General features: G+C 50.9%; 1 protein-coding gene across 1 annotated transcript in view; it reads right to left on the bottom strand.

The window, feature by feature from the left end:
* The window catches only part of LOC139250087 (protocadherin-16-like), a 520,410-nt gene that overhangs the window by 417,388 nt on the left and 87,476 nt on the right, over positions 1-15,546 (bottom strand). Inside the window, exons 7-9 of the mRNA XM_070872662.1 lie at positions 13,233-13,420; positions 7,675-7,771; positions 1,181-1,338 (exon numbers count right to left, since the gene is read on the bottom strand). Coding sequence (XP_070728763.1) covers positions 1,181-1,338; positions 7,675-7,771; positions 13,233-13,420 — 443 coding nt within the window. The remainder of the gene's footprint in view (positions 1-1,180; positions 1,339-7,674; positions 7,772-13,232; positions 13,421-15,546) is intronic.

Here is a 15,546-nt window from a genome sequence, read left to right as displayed (position 1 = left end):
GTGGACAGAACCGTGGCAAATGGAATTCAATCTGGAGAAGTGTGAGGTAATGTATCTGGGGAGGGCCAACAAGGCAAGGGAATACACATTAAATGGTAGGACACTGAGAAGTGTAGAGGAACAAAGAGACCTTGGAGTGCAGGTCCACAGATCCCTGAAGGTAGCAGGCCAGGTAGATAAGGTGGTTAAGAAGATATACGGAATACTTGCCTTTATTAACCAAGGCATAGAATACAAGAGCAGGGGGGTTATGCTTGAACTGTATAAAACACTGGTTAGGCCACAGCTGGAGTACTGCGTGCAGTTCTGGTCACCACATTACAGGAAGGATGTGATTGCACTGGAGAGGGTACAGAGGAGATTTACAAGAATGTTGCCTGGACTGGAGAATTTTAGCAATGAGGAAAGATTGGATAGGCTGGGTCTGTTTTCTTTGGAACAGAGGAGGCTGAGGGGAGACCTGATTGAGGTGTATAAAATGATGAGGGGCCTGGATAGAGTGGATAGGAAGGACCTGTTTTCCCTGGGCAGAGGGGTCAACAACCAGGGGGCATAAATTTAAAGTCGTTGATAGAAAGTTCCAAGGGCATTTGAGGGGAAATGTCTTCACCCAGAGGGTGGTGGGGGTCTGGAACTCACGGCCTGAAAGGGTGGTAGAGGCAGAAACCCTCACCACATTTAAACAGTACCTGGATGTGCTCCTGAAGTGCCGTAACCTACAGGGCTACGGACCGAGAGCTGGAAAGTGGGATTAGGCCGGGTAGCTCTTGGTCGGTCGGCGCGGACACGATGGGCCGAATGGCCTCCTTCTGTGTTGTAAAGTAAAATGATTCTATGATTCAGCTACAGCACGGGGGTAGATACAGAGTAAAGCTCCCTCTACACTGTCCCATCAAACACTCCCAGGGCAGGTACAGGGGGTTAGATACAGAGTAAAGCTCCCTCGACACTGTCCCATCAAACACCCCCAGAGGGTTCATTGAGTGAATTTGCCAAATTAAGTCAGTGTCGCTGATGGATCCTTGGGTAACTGCGTTTAATTTGCTTGAATCAGGTTGGTACCAGTTTGAAGTTGGTGTCCCAGTGTTCTCGACACTTGTACTGGTCACACTCAACCCTCTGTGGATGGGTCAAACATCTCACAATCCCCTTTCACTTGCTTTGGTCAGAGTTTATGCACCTGGACACGGATGGCGAGGGATGTGGTCTGAGGAGGATGACCACGATCATGTGCCAGCACCGTCAACTCGTACTCAGATCTCTCGGCACGGCGGAGCAGGCTGGCAGCTCGGAGCTCACCAGAGGTCTGGTGGAGAGAGAATTTCTGGGCCCAGGGTCCTAGAGAGAGAGAGAGTGAGAGAGAAACCTGCGTCAGGCACAGAATAACACAACTGGTCACTGGGTGATCTTCAGCTGGCAGCTTGTTCTCCATAAAATAGAGAGTACATCACATTCCCACTCTCGGAACACAGGAAGGGGTCATTCAGCCCCTCGAGCCTGCTCCGACATTCAACGAGATCATGGCTGATCTGTATCTTAACTCCATTTACCCGCTTTGGCTCCCTAACCCTTAATACCGTTACCCAACAAAACTCTATCGATCTAAGTTTTGAAATTGCCAACTGACCCCCAGTTCCAACAGCTTTTTGGGGGAGAGAGTTCCAGATTCCCGCTCCCCTTTCTGGCTCAACAGCCTGGCTCCAATTTTGAGGTTACGCCCCCATATTCTAGACTCACCCACCACAGGAAATAATTTCTCTCGATCTACCCAAGTTAACAACGTAAGAACATAAATAGGAGCAGGAGTCGGCCATTCGGCCCCTCGAGCCTGCTCCACCATCCAATAAGATCATAGCTGATCTTCAACCTCAACTCCACTTTCCCGCTCGATCCCTATATCCCTCGATTTCCTTAATATCCAAGCCTCTTCCTTTGATCAATACTATCTTTAACTTCTCTTGTTAGCCACAGTTGGACCACTTTTCCTGTGGGATTGTTCTGCTTTAAAGCAATGTATGTTTGCTGTAAATTATGTATTCATTCTTTGAATGCTAGCCATTGCTTGTCTACCATCAACCCAATCTACCTTAGCCAACTCACCCCTCATACCTACGTAGTTTGCTTTGTTTAGATTTAAGACCGGTATGGTGCCTCCCTGGTGCCAGGGTCAAGGATGTCACAGAGTGGAAGCAGGGCATTCTGGGGGAAGAGGGTAAATAGCCAGAGGTTGTGGTCCATATCGGGACCAATGACATCGTTAGATAGAGGGATGAGGTCCTACAGGCAGAATTTAGAGAGCTAGGAGAAAAATTAAAGGGTTGGACCTCAAAGATAGTAATCTCCGGGTTACTACCGGTGCCACATGCTAATGAGTACAAGAATAGAAGGATAGAAAGGATGAACTCGTGGCTGGAGAGTTGGTGTAGGAGGGAAGGCTTTAAATTCTTGAGGCATTGGGACCGCTTCTGAGGGAGATGGGACCTGTACAAACCGGATGGGTTGTACCTCAACAGCGCCGGGACCAATATCCTCATGGGGAGTTTTGCTCGTGCTGTTGGGGAGAGTTTAAACTAGCTTGGCAGGGGGATGGGAACCTGAGAACAAATTCAAAAGGGAAGGAAGTAAAGCAGGAATTGGATAGCAAGAATCTAGAAAGTGAATCTGTAAGACACAGGAAATAGAGTTCAGTATGTAGTAAGCAAGGAGGTCTTCCTGTGCTGAATGGTATATACTTTAATACAAGGAATATAGTGAATAAGGCGGATGAGCTAAGAGAACAGGTAGACACTTGGGAGTGTGACATTATAGCTATTACAGAAACATGGCTGAAAGAGGGGCAGGTTTGGCAGTTCAATATTCCTGGCTACAGGATTTTTAGATAAGATAGAGAGGGGGGTAAAAAGGGCGGTGCAGGGGGGCGTGGTATTGATTAAAGAAACTATTACAGCAGTGAGAGGGGGTGATATGTTAGAGGGGTCATTAACTGAGGCCATGAGAGTCAAATTGAAAAATAAAAAAGGGGTGATCACACTGCTGGCCGTGTATTATAGACCCCCAAACAGTGGGAGAGAGATAGAGGAGCAAATATGTCGGCAAATTGCTGTGAAGTCTAAAAACCATAGGGTAGTAATAGTCGGGATTTTAACTATCCAAATATTGATTGGGAAAAATATAGTGTGAAGGGTATAGAGGGTGCGGAATTCTTGAAATGTATTCAAGAGAATTTTTTTAGTCAGTATGTAGCAAGCCCAACACGAGAGGGGGCAGTCTTGGATTTAGTTTTGGGGAATGAAGTTGGGCAGGTTGGAGGGGTATCAGTGCGGGAGACATCATCATCGTAGGCAGCCCCTCGGAATCGAGGAAGACTTGCTTTCACTCTAACAATGAGTCCTTAGGTGACTGAACAGTCCAATACGAGAGCCACAGTCCCTGTCACAAGTGGGACAGACAGTGGTTGAGGGAAGGGGTGGGTGGGACTGGTTTGCCACACGCTCCTTCCGCTGCCTGCGCTTGGTTTCTGCACGCTCTCGGCGACGAGACTCGAGGTGCTCAGCGCCCTCCCGGATGCATTTCCTCCACTTCGGGCAGACTGGTCTTTGGCCAGGGACTCCCAGGTGTCAGTGGAGATGCTGCACTTTATCAGGGAGGCTTTGAGGGTGGTCCCTGTAACGTTTCCTCTGCCCACCTTTGGCTTGTTTGCTGTGAAGGAATTTCGAGTAGAGCGCTTGCTTTGGGAGTCTCGTGTCTGGCATGTGAACAATGTGGCCTGCCCAGCGGAGCTGATCAAGTGTGGTCAGGGCTTCGATGCTGGGGATGTTGGCCTGGTCGAGGACGCTAACGTTGGTGCGTCTGTCCTCCCAGGGGATTTGTAGGATCTTGCGGAGACATCGGTGGTGATATTTCTCCAGCAACTTGGGAGAGCACTTGGTGCCAGTGACCATAATTCAGTCAGATTCAAGTAGGTTATGGATAAGGACAAGGATAGACCAGGAATAAAAGTCCCAAATTGGGGAAAAGCTAATTTTGCTAAGTTAAGGAGTGATTTGGCCAGAGTGGACTGGAAACAGCTACTTGTGGGTAAATCAGTGTCGGAACAGTGGGAGGCATTCATGGAGGAGATCCAGAAGGCTCAGGCCAAACATGTGTCCTTAAAGAAAAAGGCTGGGAAAAATAATTCTAGAGGACTGCTAATGTAGGACCCTTGTTTAAGAAGGGAGAAAGGGATAGGCCGAGTAATTACAGGCCTGTCAGCCTAACCTCAGTGGTGGGAAAATTATTGGAAAAAATCCTGAATGACAGGATAAATCTACATTTAGAAAGTCAAGGATTAATTAGGGACAATCAGCAGGGATTTGTTAAGGGAAGATCGTGTTTGACTAACCTGATTGAATTTTTTGAGGAGGTAACCAGGAGGGTCGATGAGGGTAGTGTGTATGATGTAGTGTATATGGACTTTAGCAAGGCTTTTGTTAAGGTCTCACAGGGCAGACTGGTCACAAAAGTAAAAGCCCATGGGATCCAGGGCAAAGTGGCAAGTTGGATCCAAAATTGTCTGAGGTAGGAAGCAAAGGGTAATGGTTGATGGATGTTTTTGTGACTGGAAGGATGTTTCCAGTGGGGTTCCGCAGGGCTCAGTCCTGGGTCCCTTGCTTTTTGTGGTATATATCAATGATCTAAATTTGAGGGCCCAGGGGCAGCACGGGCCAGCCCACACTGTGATACGTGTGCGCTCTGGGTCTGTGCAGCAGAGCAGGTCTCCAGTCGTCCTGGTTAAATCCTTGCCACTGGACTAAGACCTCGCTCTGTCAAGCCCGTGTGGTGGCTGGTGTGCAACGGTCACCCCACGTTAAAACAATCCACCCACAGGCATCGTCCACCCCTGGAGTTCAGGACTGGAACATCGGCTCCTTCATCGAAACATCTGTAAACTCATCCCTATTGGTGTGGAAGCAAGTCATCCTCGTTCCAAAGAGCGTCTATGATGATGAGATTTGAATATCGGGAGTATGATTAAGAAGTTTGCAGACGACACTAAAATTGGCTGTGTGGTTGATAATGAAGAGGAAAGTCATGGGCTGCAGGAGGATATCAATCTACTGGTCAGGTGGGCAGAGCAGTGGCAAATGGAATTTACTTTGGATAAATGTGAGGTTATGCACTTGGGAGAGCTAATAAGGAAAGGGTATACACATTAAGTGGTGGGCCACTTAATAATGTAGATGAACATAGGGACCTTGGAGTGCTTGTCCACAGATCCCTGAAATTGTATAATAGAAACATAGAAACATAGAAAATAGGTGCAGGAGTAGGCCATTCGGCCCTTCGAGCCTGCACCGCCATTCAATGAGTTCATGGCTGAACATGCAACTTCAGTACCCCATTCCTGCTTTCTCACCATACCCCTTGATCCCCCGAGTAGTAAGGACTTCATCTAACTCCTTTTTGAATATATTTAGTGAATTGGCCTCAACAACTTTCTGTGGTAGAGAATTCCACAGGTCCACAGCTGGAGTACCGCGTGCAGTTCTGGTCGCTGTATTACAGGAAGGACGTGATTGCACTAGAGAGGGTGCAGAGGAGATTTACTAGGATGCTGCCTGGAATGGAGGAATCTTAGTTATGAGGACAGATTGGATAGGCTGGGTTTGTTCTCATTGGAACAGAGGAGGTTAAGGGGAGACCTCATCGAGGTGTACAAAATATTGAGGGGCCTGGACATAGTGGATAGTAAGGGTCTATTTCCATTGGTGGAGGGGTCTATAACGAGGGGGCATAGTTTTAAGGTGGTTGGTGGAAGGTTTAGAGGGGATTTGAGGGGGGGTTCTTTACACAGAGGGTTGTGGGGATCTGGAACTCGCTGCCTGGAAGAGTGGTGGATGCAGAAACCCTCACCACTTTCAAGAGATGGTTGGATGGTCACTTAAAGTGCAGTAACCTGCAGGGTTACAGACCTAGAGCTGGTAATTGGGATTAGACTGGATGACCTTTTGTTGGACGGTGCAGATATAATGGTAAGTACTGCAGGGAATAGAATACGGCCAGGGTGATCTCCTGGACTAGTGTCGATCGCCTGGATGGGTCGGAGAGGAATTTTCCCAGATTTTTTCTCCCTAAATTGGCCTGGGTTTTTATCTGGTTTTTGCCTCTCCCAGGAGATCACATGACTCCGGTTGGGGTGGTGTGTAGAATGTTTCAGTATAAGGGGTGTCACAGTTGTGTGGGGCGGACTGGTTGGGCTGGGTGCTCTTTGCCTTTCTGACATTGTTCATAGGTTTATATATAACCTTCAGGGCTGCTGACCGAGGGCCGTGCGGCTCTTTGTCGGCCGGTGAGGACACAATGGGATGGAATGGCCTCCTTCTGTGCTGTAAATTTCTATGTTTCTAAGACACTAATTTCGGATTCAACGAAATCATCTTCAAACTCAATATAAAATTCTATCATATTATGGTCACTCTCACTGAAGGCCCCTTTACTACAAGGTTATTCACTAACCCTTTCTCATTGCACAATACTGGATCTAAAATAACCTGTTCCCGAGTTGGTTCCTAATCATTCTGATCTAGAAAACGATCTTGTATACATTCCATGAATTTGTTCTCCACACTATTACTGTAAATTTGGTTTGCCCAGTCTATATGTAGATTAAAGTCCCTGACGATTACTGTATTACCCCTGTTACATGTACCTCTGAATGATACTGTGCCCTACAGTACTGCGACAGTTTGGGGCCTATAAACAACTCCCACCAATGTTTCCTGCCCCTTGCTGTTTCTTAGCTCCACTCAAACTGATTCTACTGCTTGATTTTCCGAGCTCAGATCTTTTCCCTTTACTGTCGTTATCCCATCCTTTATTATCAGGGCTACCCCTCCCCCTTTACCATTTTGTCGATCTCTTCTAAAAGTTGAGTATCCTGGAATATTTTGTTCCCGACCTTGGTCACTTTGCAACCACATCTCCAGAATGGCTCTTCGGTCAAACCAATTCATTTCTATCTGCGCTATTAATTGATTGATTTTGAGTGATGATTCGTACATTCAAATAAAGCCATTAGCTTTGGTTTATTTCGATATTTTCCTGATGTCACCCCAGTCAGTGCTGACCTATGACCTTTGTTACTCTCTCTATCTCTGACCCACTCTCTTTATTTTACCCAGAACTCTGCTCGGCATTGACATTTATTTTACTGCTTTAACATTTACTCTTTTCTGAATCCTTCTGGATTAACTCCTTCAACCCCTTGATCAGATTGCCCCTCAATCTCCTACACTCAAGGGAACACAGGCCCAGTCTGTGCAGCCTGACCTCGGGATTGAACCCTCTCAGCCCCGGTATCATTCTGGTCAGCCTGTGCCGCTCCCACTCCGCGGCTGATATACCCTCCCCGAAGAGCAGGGCCCAGGACTGGACACAGGGCCCAGGGAGGCTCCAAGTGAGAGCTCTGTACAGCTGTTGCCCTCGAGGTAAAGGCCAACGTTCCTGTAGTCTTTTTAATTAACTAGCGTTTGGTGATTGCTGTACTGGGAGCTCGGAATCTCGGTGTTCACCAACAGGCACCAGTTAGGATACACTCTCGTTTCCTGTCTTGGGGCCACAGAGGATTAGCTCACACTGAACTCCACCTGCCACAGCTCTGCCCACTCACTGAATCTCCCATTCACCGCACCTTACCTGAGAGAGAGTAAACCACAGTCCCATTCTCCCCTTCATCTGGGTCCTTTGCGTGTAAGGTCGCCACCAGATTTCCCGAGGGTGTTCCTTCAAAAACCTGCAGAAGGCGAGATGGAGAACAGGTCAGACAGTGCACCGTGACGTTGTGTATGTGTCGATCTCACCAGCTGGTCCTTGTTCCTCGCAGGCAAAGAGCCGGCAATTCATTGCCTCGGTATTCACCAGGGGGCCTAAGATGTGGGCAGGACATTAGATGAGGTCAAAAAAGATATAAAGATATTTAAGATAGAAAGTAGGAGTAATTAATGAACGAATCAAACTTAGAGCAGGTAAATCCCTGGTCCGGACGGATTGCGTCCGCGAATATTGAAAGAATTTGGGAAGAGAGGCACTATTGCACATATATATTAAATTCATTAGCCTGCTGGACCAACAGAAAGAGTAGACAAAGGTCATGCAATAGATGGAATATATCTGGATTTTTCAGAGGGGTGTGTAGCTAATACAGAGGCAAACTGTGACAAAGTACAGGAGGACATTAACAAACGCAGAATGGGCATGTAATTGGCAAATGTAGTGATGTGTGAGATGGTACATTTGTGTAAGAAGGGGATGAAATTCCCCGGTTGTGCGCCTCGTGTTAGCACCTCCGGGGGGTGGGGGCGCGAAGGGGCGCGAGTGTGATTACCCTGGGGGAGGGGGCGCATGTGGCTGCAGCACACCGTGGGACTATCGCCGGCAATTGCTGTGCCATTGTCGGGGGTCGTGAACCGGGCCCATCCACCACGGGGCAAAGGTTAAAGGGGAGGTGTGCTGCGCAGCACACCGACATCTTTTTATTTTGAACACATTTACCGGTCGGGCCGTTGCCCGATGCCCTGGTGGTGCAGCCGGCACTCTGGCTCCGTGCCATTCACCGGCCACGACACTCCGTAGCCCCTGGTTGCCCGGTGGAGGCCATCAAAGACCCTGCAGAGCTCATGGTGCCCCGCCCCTTTAACAGAAGGGGTGATAAAACGCGTCAACGCTACGTGGAGAGGCCACTGGGGGCGCTGCGATGTGCCTGGGTAGCTCGGCCCTGCCTCGAGAGGATGTGGAGCGCCACATTGCACTTCCTGTGAGGGGCAGGAACCCCAATTTCACTTCCACACCTCGCCCAGAAGGTCCGACTCGAAAAGGTTCCCTCCCCCCAACCGGGGCGATAGCCAATTTTGGCCCCTAAGTGTCGAAATGGGATAGAGGGACAAAAAGATTTGGGGTACATCACCCACCCATCGCCCGCCTGGTGTACACGTGAGACGGAAATCGCTCCGTGTTAATCGTGAATACAAAATAGCGATCAGCTTGGGAGAGAACCGGAATTTCCCAGAGTTGTAAGCACAGTGTGACCGCGGACATGAAAACATGGAATGGGAAATGTAGGCACGGGGTTTACAATGGTGAGCATTGATAGAAGAGTGGGACAGTAACACGGATGGTTTGTGAACAGGAAGTGCATGACCTGAGCAAGACTTGTCATCACTTACACAGCAGTTACTTTTACTTATCCTCTTAAACTCTCCAAAGCCAAGACGTGCTCCCAGAATTTCCCTCACTCACTCTCCCTCTCACACTCTCTCCCTCTCACACTCCCTCACTCTCCCTCTCACACTCACTCTTCCTCTCGCACTCTCTCTCTCCCTCCCTCTCGCACTCTCTCTCTCCCTCTCCCTCTCGCACTCTCTCTCTCCCTCTCGCACTCTCTCTCTCCCTCTCACTCTCGCACTCTCTCTCCCTCTCACACTCTCTCTCCCTCTAGCACTCTCTCTCCCTCTCGCACTCTCTCTCCCTCTCGCACTCTCTCCCTCTCGTACTCTCTCTCTCTCTCTCGCACTCACTTTCTCACTCTCGCACTCACTTTCTCACTCTCCCTTTCATCTCACACTCTCCCTCTCATGCTCTCCCTTTCACACTCTCTCCATCTCCCTCTCACTCTCTCTCCTCTCGCACTCTCTCTCTCTCGCACTCTCTCCTTCTCGCACTCTCTCTCCCTCTCGCACTCTCTCCCTCTCTCCCCCTGTCGCACTCTCTCTCCCTCTCTCCCTCTCACACTCTCTCTCCCTCTCACACTCTTGCCCTCTCACTCTCTCTCTCTCTCTCCCTTTCACACTATCTCTCACTCTCTCTCTCTCACTCTCTCTCCCTCAGACTCTCTCCCTCTCCCTTTCACACTCTCTCCCTCTCACACTCTCTCCCTCTCCCTTTCACACTCTCTCACTCTCCCTTTCACACTCTCTCCCTCTCGCACTCTCTCCCTCTCACACTCTCTCCCTCTCACTCTCTCCCTCTCCCTTTCACACTCTCTCCCTCTCACTCTCTCTCCCTCTCACACTCTCTCACTCTCACTCTCTCTCTCTCCCTTTCACACTCTCTCCCTCTCCCTTTCACACTCTCTCCCTCTCACTCTCTCTCCCTCACACACTCTTGCCCTCTCACTCTCTCTCTCTCTCTCCCTTTCACACTCTCTGTCACTCTCTCTCCCTTTCACTCTCTCTCCCTCACACTCTCTCCCTCTCCCTTTCACACTCTCTCCCTCTCCCTTTCACACACTCTCACTCTCCCTTTCACACTCTCTCCCTCTCGCACTCTCTCCCTCTCGCACTCTCCCTCACTCTCTCTCCCTCTCACACTCTCTCCCTCTCCCTCTCACACTCTCTCCCTCTCACACTCTCTCCCTCTCCCTCTCCCTTTCACTCTCTCTCCCTCTCACACTCTCTCCCTCTCACACTCTCTCTCTCTCCCTTTCAAACTCTCTCCCTCTCCCTTTCACACTCTCTCACTCTCACACTCTCTCCCTCTCCCTTTCACACTCTCTCCCTCTCCCTTTCACACTCTCTCACTCTCACACTCTCTCCCTCTCCCTTTCACACTCTCTCCCTCTCACTCTCTCTCCCTCTTCCTCTCACACTCTCTCCCTCTCACACTCTCTCCCTCTCTCCCTCTCACTCCCCCTTCCTCTCACACTCTCCCTCTCAATCTCCCACTCACTCTCTCCCACTCACACACTCTCACTCTCCTCTCACAATCTCTCCCTCTCACCCTCTCCCTCACACACTCTCACACTCTTTCCCACTTACACTCTCTCCCTCTCACACTCTCTCCGTCTCACTCCCCCTCTCTCTCACACTCACTCCCCCTCACACTCACTCCCCCTCACACTCACTCCCTCACACTCTCTCACACTCACTCCCCCTCACACTCTCTCCCTCTCACACTCTCTCACACTCACTCCCCCTCTCACACTCTCCCTCTCACACTCTCTCCCTCTCGCACTCTCTCCCTCTCGCACTCCCTTTCACACTCTCTCCCTCTCAACACTCTCTACCTCTCACTCTCACATTCTCTACCTCTTCCTCTCACTCTTTTCCTCTCACTCTCTCCCTCTCACCTCTCACAATCTCTCCCTCTCACACTCTCGCCCCCTCACACTCACTCCCCCTCACACTCACTCCCCCTCACTCACTCCCCCTCACACTCACTCCCTCTCACTCCCCCTCACACTCTCTCCCCCTCACACTCTCTCACACTCACTCCCCCTCTCACACTCTCTCTCTCGCACTCTTGCACTCTCTCCCTCTCGCACTCTCTCCCTCTCCCTCTCACTCTCTCCCTCTCACACACTCACACTCTCTCACTTTCTCACTCTCCTCTCACAATCTCTCCCTCTCACCCTCTCCCTCTCACACACTCTCACACTCTCTCCCACTCACACTCTCTCACTCTCTCACACTCTCTCCCTCTCTCCCTCTCACACACTCTCCCTCTCACACACACTACCTGTCACACACTCTCCCTCTCTCCCTCTCACACTCTCTCCCTCTCACACACTCTCCCTCTCACACACTCTCCCTCTCACACACTCTCCCTCTCACACACTCTCCCTCTCACACTCTCTCCCTCTCACACTCTCTCACTCTCTCACCCTCCTCTCACACTCTCTCCCTCTCACACACTCTCCCTCTCACACACACTCCCTCTCACACACTCTCCTTCTCACCCTCTCACACTCTCTCCCTCTCACACTCTCTCCCTCTCACACACTCTCCCTCTCACACACTCTCCCTCTCACACACTCTCCCTCTCACACATTCTCCCTCTCACACTCTCTCCCTCTCACACTCTCTCCCTCTCACACTCTCTCCCTCTCACACTCTCTCCCTCTCACACACTCTCCCTCTCACACACTCTCCCTCTCACACACTCTCCCTCTCACACTCTCTCCCTCTCACACACTCTCCCTCTCACACTCTCTCCCTCTCCCTCTCACACTCTCTCCCTCTCCCTCTCACACTCTCTCCCTCTCACACTCTCTCCCTCTCCCTCTCACACTCTCTCCCTCTCACACTCTCTCCCTCTCCCTCACTCACACAGAACGGGAGAAACCGGCCGAGTTTTATGAGACCAATTCTTCTAAAAATCTAAGTGAAAACAGTTGAGGAATGAACAGAATTTTAAATAAAATATTTATCTGATGAAGTGAGTGAGTTAAATATTTGTCCACAAATAAGACTTTGCATTAACAATCTTCTGTTGTTTATTTCTGCAATGTTCTGGGGATTAGTTGAATGAATACACATGCCCCAGACTGGTGTTTCTCAGTGTACTTTCTGTAGATTTAAATCACACAGAGGGAACTTGGCATGTGTGCACGCTGTTTATCAGGACCCAGCTGTGCACATTCGAGGTCCAAACCCGTTCGATGCAGAGGATTTCGAGGTTCTGTGCACTGAAATCTGTTTATCCACTTTCTGTGAATTTTGCCAACAATGAAGGGATATTGGAAAGTGTCAACGAAACCTTTTCACACTCCTCTGCTCAGCACAAACTCTTCCGTCAACACCTTCTTCTTCTGTCCATATTCTCACTGAAATAGAGACTCCTCACAATGTCTTCTGCTCTAACTCACGACATGTCTGGACCCCCAAATCCCAGAGACCCTTGCCCCCAAACCCCAGGGACCCTCGCCCCTAAACCCCAGGGACCCTCGCCCCCAAACCCCAGAAACCCTCGCCCCTAAACCCCAGGGACCCTCACCCCCAAACCCCAGAGACCCTCGCCCCCAAACCCCGGGGAGCCTCGCCCCTAAACCCCAGAGACCCTCGCCCCTAAACCCAGGGATCCTCGCCCCCAAATCCCGGGGACCCTCGCCCCCAAACCCCAGAGACCCTCGCCCTCAAACCCCAGGGACCCTAAACCCCAGAGACCCTCGCCCCTAAACCCCAGAGACCCTCGCCCCCAAACCCCAGAGACCCTCGCCCCCCAAACCCCGGGGAGCCTCCTCACCCCTAAACCCCAGGGACCCTTGCCCAAACTCTGAGGACACTTGCCCCCAAACAGTGCGACTCCTAACTCTCTCTCTTACCTCCTTTAAGGCCCTCTGTAAAACTCCTCCTTTTGCTGATTGAGTGTTGCTGGTTATAATGAAGTCTGCACACCACATAAAAGGTTTTGTGCTGTGTATGGCCTGACTGACCTCTGACCTCTGACCCTGCTGGATGACTCGGGGTGACTGACCTTACCTGAAGAACTAGTTCCTTTCCCAATGGCACATTGGTGAAAACAGGAGAATTATCGTTCTGGTCCAACACCATCACGTAGACAGACCCTGCGATGCTGCGTGGCGGTGTGCCACCATCTTGAACCACCACAGTCAGCTGGTGACTGGCCTGATCCTCTCGGTCAAAGGTCACCTTCGAACTCATCTCACCTGGAAACAGAATGACAGGAATTGGCAGGGTTTCAGGAACGGGGCTGGAGGAAGAAGAGTAAATGAGAGAAGGCTGAGAGCAGAGGGCAGAAGTCCCATGGAGCATTGTGAGTCTGTGGGATCCACTCCCAGTGATCAGACAATCAAAGAAAGAGGCAGCAGGGAAGGCCATTCGGCCCATCTGCTGGTGTTGGCACTTTGAAAATCTGTCCAATAAGTTTCAATCTGCTCTTCCCCGATAACCTGGAAATGGTTCCCTGCAAGTATTTATCAAATAGGTTAGTGGTTGATGCAAGCACTGTATCAACAGTCGGGGTCAGAGGGTAAGGGTTGATGCAAGCACTGTATCAACAGTCGGGGTCAGAGGGTAAGGGTTGATGCAAGCACTGTATCAACAGTCGGGGTCAGAGGGTAAGAGTTGATGCAGGCACTGTATCAACAGTCGGGGTCAGAGGGTAAGGGTTGATGCAGGCACTGTATCAACAGTCGGGGTCAGAGGGTAAGGGTTGATGCAGGCACTGTATCAACAGTCGGGGTCAGAGGGTAAGGGTTGATGCAGATACTGTATCAACAGTCGGGGTCAGAGGGTAAGGGTTGATGCAGGCACTGTATCAACAGTCAGGGTCAGAGGGTAAGGGTTGATGCAGGAAATGGGGTTCAAGAGATTTGAAAACAGGGCGGCTAAATGTGATTAGAATATTTGCTCATGTGGAGGGAGTGCCAAAACAGTTCAGACTAGATGGGCTGAATGGCTGATTTCCATCTTGTAATTTGTGTGTATTCTCTGTAATAGAATATAATAGATAAGGAGCAGGAACCCTGGCTGATTTCCCCTCTCTCTAACCCAGGGGTCACTGGGCAGTGATCAGGAGCAGGAACCCTGGCTGATTTCCCTCTCTCTAACCCAGGGGTCACTGGACAGTGATCAGGAGCAGGAACTCTGGCTGATTACCCCTCTCTCTAACCCCGGGGTCACTGGGCAGGGATCAGGAGCAGGAACCCTGGCTGATTTCCCCTCTCTCTCTAACCCAGGGGTCACTGGGCAGTGATCAGGAGCAGGAACCCTGGCTGATTTCCCCTCTCTCTAACCCAGGGGTCACTGTGCAGTGATCAGGAGCAGGAACCCTGGCTGATTTCCCCTCTCTCTAACCCAGGGGTCACTGGGCAGTGATCAGGAGCAGGAACCCTGGCTGATTTCCCCACTCTCTAACCCAGGGGTCACTGGGGAGGGATCAGGAGCAGGGACCCTGGCTGATTTCCCCTCTCTCTCTAACCCAGGGGTCACTGGGCAGTGATCAGGAGCAGGAACCCTGGCTGATTTCCTTTCTCTCTAACCCAGGAGTCACTGGGCAGTGATCACGAGCAGGAACCCTGGCTGATTTCCCCTCTCTCTCTAACCCAGGGGTCACTGGGCAGTGATCACGAGCAGGAACCCTGGCTGATTTCCCCTCTCTCTCTAACCCAGGGGTCACTGGGCAGTGATCAGGAGCAGGAACCCTGGCTGATTTCCCCTCTCTCTAACCCAGGGGTCACTGGGCAGGGATCAGGAGCAGGGACCCTGGCTGATTTCCCCTCTCTCTCTAACCCAGGGGTCACTGGGCAGTGATCAGGAGCAGGAACCCTGGCTGATTCCCCCTCTCTCTAACCCAGGGGTCACTGGACAGTGATCAGGAGCAGGAACCCTGGCTGATTCCCCCTCTCTCTAACCCAGGGGTCACTGGGCAGTGATCAGGAGCAGGAACCCTGGCTGATTCCCCCTCTCTCTAACCCAGGGGTCACTGGGCAGTGATCAGGAGCAGGAACCCTGGCTGATTTCCCCCCTCTCTCTAACCCAGGGGACACTGGGCAGTGATCAGGAGCAGGAACCCTGGCTGATTTCCCCTCTCTCTCTAACCCAGGGGTCACTGGGCAGTGATCAGGAGCAGGAACCCTGGCTGATTTCCCCCTCTCTCTAACCCAGGGGGTCACTGGGCGGTGATCAGGAGCAGGAACCCTGGCTGATTTCCCGTCTCTCTCTAACCCAGGGGTCACTGGGCAGTGATCAGGAGCAGGAGCCCTGGCTGATTCCCTCTCTCTCTAACCCAGGGGTCACTGGACAGTGATCAGGAGCAGGAACCCTGGCTGAT

The sequence above is a fragment of the Pristiophorus japonicus genome, unplaced genomic scaffold, assembly GCF_044704955.1.
Source record: "Pristiophorus japonicus isolate sPriJap1 unplaced genomic scaffold, sPriJap1.hap1 HAP1_SCAFFOLD_347, whole genome shotgun sequence".
Lineage (NCBI taxonomy): Eukaryota > Metazoa > Chordata > Chondrichthyes > Pristiophoridae > Pristiophorus > Pristiophorus japonicus.
Note: the sequence above shows the minus strand (reverse complement) of the source record. Positions and strands in the feature narration are given on the sequence as shown.